The sequence below is a fragment of the Myotis yumanensis genome, unplaced genomic scaffold (assembly GCF_028538775.1).
Source record: "Myotis yumanensis isolate MYYU_CA2020_CCGP unplaced genomic scaffold, mMyoYum1.0.hap1 SCAF_3, whole genome shotgun sequence".
NCBI lineage: Eukaryota > Metazoa > Chordata > Mammalia > Chiroptera > Vespertilionidae > Myotis > Myotis yumanensis.
Window position 1 is genome coordinate 123,813,484 of NW_027223754.1, and position 9,281 is coordinate 123,822,764.

Consider the following 9,281-nt stretch of genomic DNA (forward strand, 5'->3'; position numbering starts at 1 on the left):
TTTCATAGTGGCGTAGTATTCCATTGTGTAGCTGCACCATAGTTTTCTAATCCACTCATCTACTGATGGGCACTTAGGCTGTTTCCAAATCTTAGCTATGGTGAATTGTGCTGCTATGAACATAGCGGTGCATATATCCTTTCTGATTGGTGTTTCTGGTTTCTTGGGATATAGTCTTAGAAGTGGGACTACTGGGTCAAATGGGAGTTCCATTTTTAACCTTTTGAGGAAACTCCATACTGTCTTCCATAGTGGCTGCACCAGTCTGCATTCCCACCAGCAGTGCAGAGTTCCTTTTTCTCCACATCCTTGCCAGCACTTGTCATTTGTTTTGTTGATGATAGCCATTCTACTACTGTCATTTTTTAAAAAAGGTTTTGCCAGTTGGTCTGTACCGAATGGCAACTAGATGAGTGGTGTGATATTTGGCAAGTCACTGTCTCTCTTTGGGCCTGTTTCTTTTTTGTATATAAAGAGGTATTCCCAATGTCCCTTCTAGTGATAAGCAGTCCTATTATTGTTCAGTAAAGACCACCACATCTTCATGTTCTGTCATTCTTCCAGGGTGGGAGGCATGGAGTAGTTTTAGCAAACGCTCTTCTGGCATTTGTGCACTTTGGAATTTAGGTATTAGCTCAGAGGATAAACATCAGGTACTGCTGAAAGTTTTCCCTTCTGGAGAATCATACTGCTCCTCTTGGAAATGGAGATAAAAAGGGATCCTGTATCCCCATTACCCCACCCTACTCAAACCTCTTGCTAAAGCTGTAGAATGAATGTGCATTAACAAATGACAGAAACTCATTACTGACACAGAGGTGACTGATCCAGAAACCCCAACCATGCAGAACACAGCTTAGAACCAAGAGAGACATTATTTTTTTAATTAAATCTTTATTGTTCAGATTATTACAGTTGTTCCTCTTTTTTCCCCCCATAGCTCCCCTCCACCCGGTTCCCACCCTACCCTCTGCCCCCCCCCCCCACAGTCCTCATCCATAGGTGCATGATTTTTTTCCAGTCTCTTCCCGCACCCCCCACACCTCTCCCCCTCCCCCAATTCTATGCCCCTGATTCTATTATATTCACCAGTTTATTCTGTTCATCAGATTATTTATTCACTTGATTTTTAGATTCACTTGTTGATAGATGTGTATTTGTTGTTCATAATTTGTATCTTTACCTTTTTCTTCTTCTTCCTCTTCTTAAAGGATACCTTTCAGCATTTCATATAATACTGGTTTGGTGGTGATGAACTCCTTTAGCTTTTCCTTATCTGTGAAGTTCTTTATCTGACCTTCAATTCTGAATGATAGCTTTGCTGGGTAAAGTAATCTTGGTTGTAGGTTCTTGGCATTCATCACTTTGAATATTTCTTGCCACTCCCTTCTGGCCTGCATAGTTTCTGTTGAGAAATCAGCTGACAATCGTATGGGTACTCCCTTGTAGGTAACTGACTTTTTTTTCTCTTGCTGCTTTTAAGATTCTCTCTTTGTCTTTTGCTCTTGGCATTTTAATGATGATGTGTCTTGGTGTGGTCCTCTTTGGATTCCTTTTGTTTGGGGTTCTCTGCGCTTCCTGGACTTGTAAGTCTATTTCTTTCACCAGGTAGGGGAAGTTTTCTGTCATCATTTCTTCAAATAGGTTTTCAATATCTTGCTCTCTCTCTTCTTCTGGCATCCCCATAATTCGGATGTTGTTATGCTTGAAGTTGTCCCAGAGGCTCCTTACACTATCTTCATATTTTTGGATTCTTTTTTCTTTTTGTTTTTCTGGTTGGGTGTTTTTTGCTTCTTTGTATTTCAAATCTTTGACTTGATTCTTGGGATCATCTAGTCTGCTGTTGGAACTCTGCATAATATCCTTTATTTCAGTCAGTGGTCCTTCTTCATATCCTCAAGAGTCTCACTAGATTTCTTGAGGATCTCACTACATTTATTGGCGGTTTCTAGAAAATTCTTGAAAAACTTTATAAGTATGGTTTTGAACTCTATATCCAGTAGTTTGTTTTCCTCCATTTCTGTCATTTGTGACTTGTTTCTTTGTCTCTGCATTTTTTGTGCTTCCCTGTGTTGATAGAGTGGCTTTCTGTGCTAGGTGTCCTATAGGGCCCAGTAGCTCAGCCTCCCCAATTACCTGAGGTGGACACTCTTGGTGCACCCCCTTGTGGGCTTTGTGCACAGTCTTGTTGTAGTTAAGTCTTGATTGTTGTAGGTATCACTGGGAGGGATTGACCTCCAGGCCAATTGGCTGTGAGAATCAGCTGTGTCTGCAGTGGGAGAACTTCTGAGCTGGAGACACCCTTCTGGGGCAAGACTTGCTTCAGTGGGGCTTTGGTGCTCACTGAGTCTGCCCCCTGAGTGTGTCCCTTATGGATCTGAGGAGTTGTAATCTGGATGGTCCCACTGTGACCACTGAGTACACTGGCTCTTGGATTTCTAAGGAGGTGCTAATTTAGCCTCTGCCTGAGGCTACCCAGCAGGAGCTATGGAGAGATCATTAGATTCCTCTTCTTTGTTTAGGGTTTGGAGGTGCCCAGATGAGGCCCAGCTGTGAAGCAATTCAAGCCGCTGTGGGGCTTTGGGCCTTCTTTTGGAATTTCTGGGTCTCTCTGACCCAGCTGCAGTTTGTTAGGTAATTTTCAGATTGCAAATGGCTAGGCCTTTCATATGAAAAAGCCTCTGGTCACAGCTTGGGTGGGGCTGGGTCTCAGGGGATCAACAGGGCGGAGCAAGCTGCTATGGCTGCTCCTCAGTCCTACCCTAAGAGGCCCCACGTCTCAGTGTCCTGCGGTAATTGCTGCAAGCACCTCTGAGAGAAAGCTGCCCTTGAGTTCTGACCAATGCCAGACAGTTCAGTTTCTCCCCATATGAGTCAGGGTCCCCAGAGACTCACCCGGTACTGTAGTTCAGAGCAGTTGGGAGCTTGAGACTCCCTCCCGATTGAAAAAGACAACCATGTCCTCAGTTGCCAGCCCTTTCAGCATGTGCCTCCGTACCTCTGCACTTTACTTCCGCACCTCCTCTGAGTCTCAGTGTGCTTTTCTCTTTCCTTCTAGTTGTAGAATTTCCACTCAGCCAGCCTTCCTGTGATTCTGGATGATGTCCGTTTTGTCTTTTAGTTGTATTTTTGAAGTGGTTGTGTGAGGCAGCAATTTCCGGTGTTTACCTATGCCGCCATCTTGGTTTTAAGACATTATTTTTTAGTGCAAATGGGGCTGGTTGCTCACAACTAGCAAGAAGTAGTCAAATTACTGGAGCCTACTACTTCATCACTCCATATTTTGCTAATCAGCAAATCTTGGAATGAGAGACTAGAAGTTTTTAACAAATTTAACAGTGGTGAATATAAAGTGCTGGTCTAGGTTTTATAGACTAACTCTAGTTCTAGAAGTCTAGAAGAAGAGGGCAGCTGTAGCTTAATAGCAGTTTATTTGCCAAAAACTGGGAATTTCAGTTGTGTATGGCCTTGATGAGTCTAGGACAGTGATGGCGAATCTTTTTTTTTTTTTAAATATATTTTATTGATTTTTTACAGAGAGGAAGGGAGAGAGATAGAGAGTTAGAAAGATCGATGAGAGAGAAACATCGATCAGCTGCTTTCTGCACATCTCCCACTGGGGATGTGCCCGCAACCCAGGTACATGCCCTTGACCGGAATCGAACCTGGGACCTTTCAGTCTGCAGGCCGACGCTCTATCCACCGAGCCAAACCGGTTTTGGCGATGGCGAATCTTTTGAGCTCGGCGTGTCAGCATTTTGAAAAACCCTAACTTAACTCTGGTGCCGTGTCACATATAGAAATTTTTTGATATTTGCAACCATAGTAAAACAAAGGCTTATATTTTTTATATTTATTTTATATATTTAAATGCCATTTAACAAAGAAAAATCAACCAAAAAAATGAGTTCATGTGTCACCTCTGACATGCGTGTCATAGGTTCACCATCACTGGTCTAGGATATAATGACCTGCAGTTAGACAACAACTGAAATTGCCTATCTAGGAAGGTGGCAACCACATCATATGATCAACAGTTAGTAGTGTAAATGTTTTTCAGATACTTGCAGAATTATAAAAGATGGATTAGTTGTCTCAATCCATATAATTCTGATGGGTAGCATAATATATCATAATATATGACCTGGGTCAAAGTTACTAGGCTTAAAATTCTGAGGAAGTGAATTTTGGCTTAATAAAAATGAAAAACTAAAGAATTGGCATTTTAAAAAAATGTGGTTCTGTGAGTTAGTGCCTTGCCACTAAAAGTACTCAAGGACAACAGGATGATTCCACACTAGGGGTTCTGTCAAATGCATTTTGTTACTGCATTAGAATTTTGGCTGGATTATATCCAAGTCCCTTATAATCTTACCTGGAGGCCTGGTGTATGAAATTCGTGCATGGGGGGTGGTCCCCTCAGCTCAGCCTGCACCCTCTCCAATCTGGGACATCCCTTTCACAATCCTGGACCACTGGCTCCTGCCTGCCTGCCTGGTCACCCCTAACTGCCCTCCTGCCCCTGCTGGCCTGACCGCCCTGCACTGCCTCCCCAACTGCTCCCTCCCTGCTGGCCTGGTCACTCCTAACTGTCTCCCCTGCTGGCCTGGTCACCCCTTACTGCCCCCCTGCCAGCCTGGTCACCCCAACTGCCCCCCTCTGCCAGCCTGGTTGCCCTAACTGATCTCCCTGCCAGCCTGGTTGTCCCCAACTGCCCCCCTGCCAGCCTGGTTGTCCCTCATGGCCCCCCTGCCAGCCTGGTTGCCCCACGTAGCCTGCTTGTTCAGTCACTTGGTTGTTCCTCACTAACCCCCCTGCCAGCCTGGTTGTAGGCAGCCATTTTATGAGGATGTGATGGTCAATTTGCATATTACTTCTTTATTATACAGGATATTCTATCATTCTATAATATTCTTTTTTAAAAAATATGCTTTATTTTCTTCAGAGAGAGATAGAAACATCAATGATGAGAGAGAGTCATTGATCGGCTGCCTCCTGCATGCCCCCTACTGGAGATAGAGCCCACAACCTGGGCCCGTGCCCTGACAAGGAATCAAATCGTGACCTTCTCATTCATGGATCGATGCTCAACCACTGACAACACCGGCCATGCTATAATATTCTTTGTGATATATTTGTAGGTCCAAGTTCTGTAGTTTGGGAATTAAAATTAAGCATCTTTTTGTTTTGATCTTCTTAGTTTACAAATCCAAAATCCCATTGGTTAAGATTTCCTATATTTCTTATAAGGAAATTTATAGAACTCTGGGAGACTTGAACTCTATTACATTCCTTGACTTGTCATACACATTTACCAAAAATGATTATCCAATAGTTGTTTCCAATACTTTAAAATTATATGTAATAATCTCTGTTCTTTAGTATGTTTGAGTTATTACATAGCTTAAATGGGCTTTTTAAAATGAACCATTTATATTGTACTTCATTTAGATTTTTTATTGAAGTCTTTGAAAATGTTTCATTATTAAAAATAAAGCAATAATCCATGCTGGGCTTTGTTGGTGTGTAGATGGGAACCTTCTCTTCGCATGACCCCTGACCAGGCTCTCAAGCATGCTTGGATTCATGATTCACGGAATCTCAAAACACGGCCCAGGCTCCAGACCCTGAGGAAACTCAATCTCCCTTTATCCTCTGAGGCAAGAAAAGACAAGGTTCAAGGGCATCACCACTTGGATAAAAAAGGTACTGCCCCTCAAGTAACAAATCTTTTTCCCATAGTCTAGGAGGTAGGCATCTCTGGAGGATTGCATGTCAGCTTCTCTGAACTCAACCTTGGATAATTATTCTGGCTACATCACTACTGGCCTGCCACTTCTTACTTTTGGGATGTTCCTTTCAGGAAACTTGGTTGTAGCCCTTTTTTGCTACCTTGTTGTTAGGATTTTCCATTTTTCATCTTATCTCCAATTCTCTTTCTGCTACTTTTTTCCCCCACTGTGTCCTTTTCTGCAGCCCCATAATTACCTTTTGAATTTTTATCAGATCATGGAATTAGTATCTTTTATATACAAATAAACTACTGGTTATATACATGGTCATTGGAAGTAGACTGCCTGGAATTAAATTCAAGCCCTCTCATTTTCCAGGTGTGGGCCCTTGGGCAATTTACTTACCTCTCTGTATCTCAGTTTTTCCATTCATGAGAATAAGAGTTATGCCTTTTTTCTATGGTTGTGGAGAAAGGATTAAATGAATCAGTAAATATAAAGTCCTTAGAAGAAGGCCTGCCACATAGAATGTGCTTTATAAATGAATTGATTTAATATCATTTTGTCCAGAATTTTCCTGCTAATGGACAGTTAGAATTCACATTTGAACACTTGCTCCTTTGTCTTCTCTCTCCTTCAGCAGATGTGATTATCAAAGAGACCATAGACAAAATAAAAGATGGCACCACCAAGCAGTTTCAAAATTCAGGTGATCAGCAGGGCTCTCTCCAGCATGCTGCTGAAGTTGTCCAGCTGCCTCACCTAGCAGAAGCTTCCAGTAAACCAGAGGCAGTTGTCAGGCCAGAGGAGTCCAAGACCTCCACAGAGCAACAAAGCAAAAACTCCTCCCCCAAGAACACAAGCATTTTACCACCTATTGTATGACCTCTGCTGAGGGCGTGTCCTGTTCCTTTTCACCAATGATTTGTATTAGAGACCACACTTATATTGTACAATACATAAGATTGTTGTTTTTAATGCATAAAGGTTTGTTTAAAAAACAAAACAAAACAAAACAAAAACAACTCTATTCACATGGCCAGGTGGCATGATTCCTGATATGAGGGTGTGGGAGAGAATGTCCTTGCATCTATATTCCCTCCTTATGCCCTCAACCAGATAAAGCAATGGGGGTGTGTTTGTATGGGTTTGTGTGTGTGGAGGGGATGTTAAACACTCAGTTATATCATCACTAACAGAACTGTAAAATTTTTTTTTTTGCCCATGACAGGATTCTTGTTTGAAAATGAGAGAAGCTGAATTCAAACTAGTTTAAGCAACAAAGGACATTTATTGGTTTATATAATTGGGCAATCAGAAGGGTATGTGTAGTTTCAGGCACAGCAGAATCTAGGAATTCAAACAAGGTCATAGGACTCAGACTCCCTCTACATCTTAACCTTGCTTCTTTTTATGGTTAACCTCATTCTGAAGACAAGCTGTGCCCAGAGTTAAGATTATCATTATCATCCAATCAAATATGCAGTCTTCCTTGCTGCCAGGGAAGTTTTAGAAATGATTGGTCTTAAACCAATCACTATGTCTGAGATATTGGGATCCTTGATTGGCCAGACGGGTCACAAGTCCATACTGAGATGCTGGTGCAAGTGATAGCACCAAGTCTGATGCTTCTCTAGGACCACAATAGCAGGATGTGTTCGTCCACCCGCCACTCCCATAGTCTAATTAAGTTCATTTACTTTTTTTCCTTTCTAGTCCTTAGCTAATGTGTACATAATCTCTATATGTTGTAATTTTAATACCTATAAAATTTTACAAGAAACTCAAGATCGTAATGCCATAGACATGAAAAATATACTTGGCTTCATAGTTTTCCTTTTAATCACTGTGTAATATTCTATGAAGAGACACACCAGAGAACTGAAGCTATGGGTTTGCATAAAGTCAGGCAGGAAAGATAATACATGGTGAAAATAGCAGAGGGTCAAGAGAGTCCTAGGAAAGATCAATATGCAAGTGGTTGACAAAAGTAGAGTTCCAAAGAGACAGGAAAATTAGAAACCAAAGGAGGAGAAAGTTTCTAGAAGGATCAATAATATAAAATTATATAGGTCAGGATAAAAACAAAATGCTTTTTAAACGGGGTGATACGGACATTAACCCTTTGAGTGCCAACCAATATCCTAGGAACTATGCTAAAATTGCCAAGGCATTTTTGCTGATTTTACAGCAGTTTAGGAAAAAAATTATGAATCGCAAGTAAATGAAGTTACATATTCAAAAACTTAAGAAAACCTTTACTACATTTGTTTTCATCTTTAACATATATTGTTTGCTGATTGTTTTATAAAATACGAGTAGAAAAAAATTTTTGAGCGAAACATATAATGTTAAACTAGAGGGACACCCTTCTCCAATATCTTCCATAAAATCGTCATCTTCACAGCAAGAATTGACATATTTAGTAATATCATCATCACTAATAAAAGCAGACTTAGAACTGGATGCTATTTCAAAGCTTTAGGGCTACAAAATCTGAGTAAACTTCATAAAATCGTAGTACCTGTAAAAAATTAGGCAGATAAATGCCAGTGGTCAATTTTAGAACTACAAACATTCGGCATCATAAGTAATCTGCACTTAGGTGCCATCTGTCAATAAAGAGTGAACTACTAGCATCTAATAGTGACCCTGCAGGAGGAGCGCGATAGCACTCCCGGCACTTTTGGCCAAAGACGGGAGGAGCGTGATGGTGCTCCCTGGCAGTCTAGGGGTTAAGTCAGAGCAGTATCATGGGAGAGGTAACTTGTCCCATGTCTTATAACCAGGAAGGTACAGAACTGGCAAGAAATCTCGAGTCTTCTGGATCTATCTTCAACCATGGGTAAAGTTGAGGTGGACAGTTTTGTCCTTGAAGCCAAATCCTTGATACTATAATTAGAATGATTTAGGTTGGACATTAAAAATATTTCCCAATTTGCATGGTTATAGAAGACTGAAATGAGTTGATAAATTCTGACTTCCTATATTTAGGGAACACTTTAAAGAAGGGGAGCTGCAAATTGTGACAGAATGGGGGATACATTTTCTTATGCTATCCATCTGATTATTTTTTCATCCCTGAGATTTCTTTACCTTATTGCCCCATTGGTGCGGGAAGCCATCCATTGTCAATACTATCATGAGAGTGCATCAAGGAACATGGAAGGCTGATGATGAACCTTGAGCTTTAGCAGGGTTAAAGCTATGCACCAATTGTTCCATGTTGAGATAGCGATGGCTTGAAGCAATTTCCTGACCTGATAGCCTCAAAGTAAATCTTTACTGATCTTTACTGACCTTTGAGATGGTCTGTCTGCTACTTGTTTGCTGTGCTTTACTGAGGGCAAGATGTGTATCTAAAACTGAATAAAAAGTGGATTGGCCAAAGTTTCGGTGTGCTCTTCACGAAAGAGATACCCCTGGCCCCCCAAAGCCTTCTAAATTCATATTTCTTGTCTAGCATTTTCATTTGTGTGAGGCTCCTTCTTCAGATCCTGAACCCCCGCTGCAAAAGGTTGTGGCACATTGGATCCCAAGGAAACCATA

The 9,281-nt window shown here is 41.3% G+C and overlaps 1 protein-coding gene across 1 annotated transcript in view; it reads left to right on the forward strand.

Annotated features, from left to right (window-relative positions):
* Positions 1 to 6,662, forward strand: part of DYRK4 (dual specificity tyrosine phosphorylation regulated kinase 4) — a 32,789-nt gene extending 26,127 nt beyond the window's left edge. The window contains exons 12-13 of the mRNA XM_070407576.1: positions 5,531 to 5,706; positions 6,373 to 6,662. Coding sequence (XP_070263677.1) covers positions 5,531 to 5,706; positions 6,373 to 6,617 — 421 coding nt within the window. The 3' untranslated portion in view covers positions 6,618 to 6,662. The remainder of the gene's footprint in view (positions 1 to 5,530; positions 5,707 to 6,372) is intronic.
* Positions 6,663 to 9,281: the final 2,619 nt, after the last annotated feature.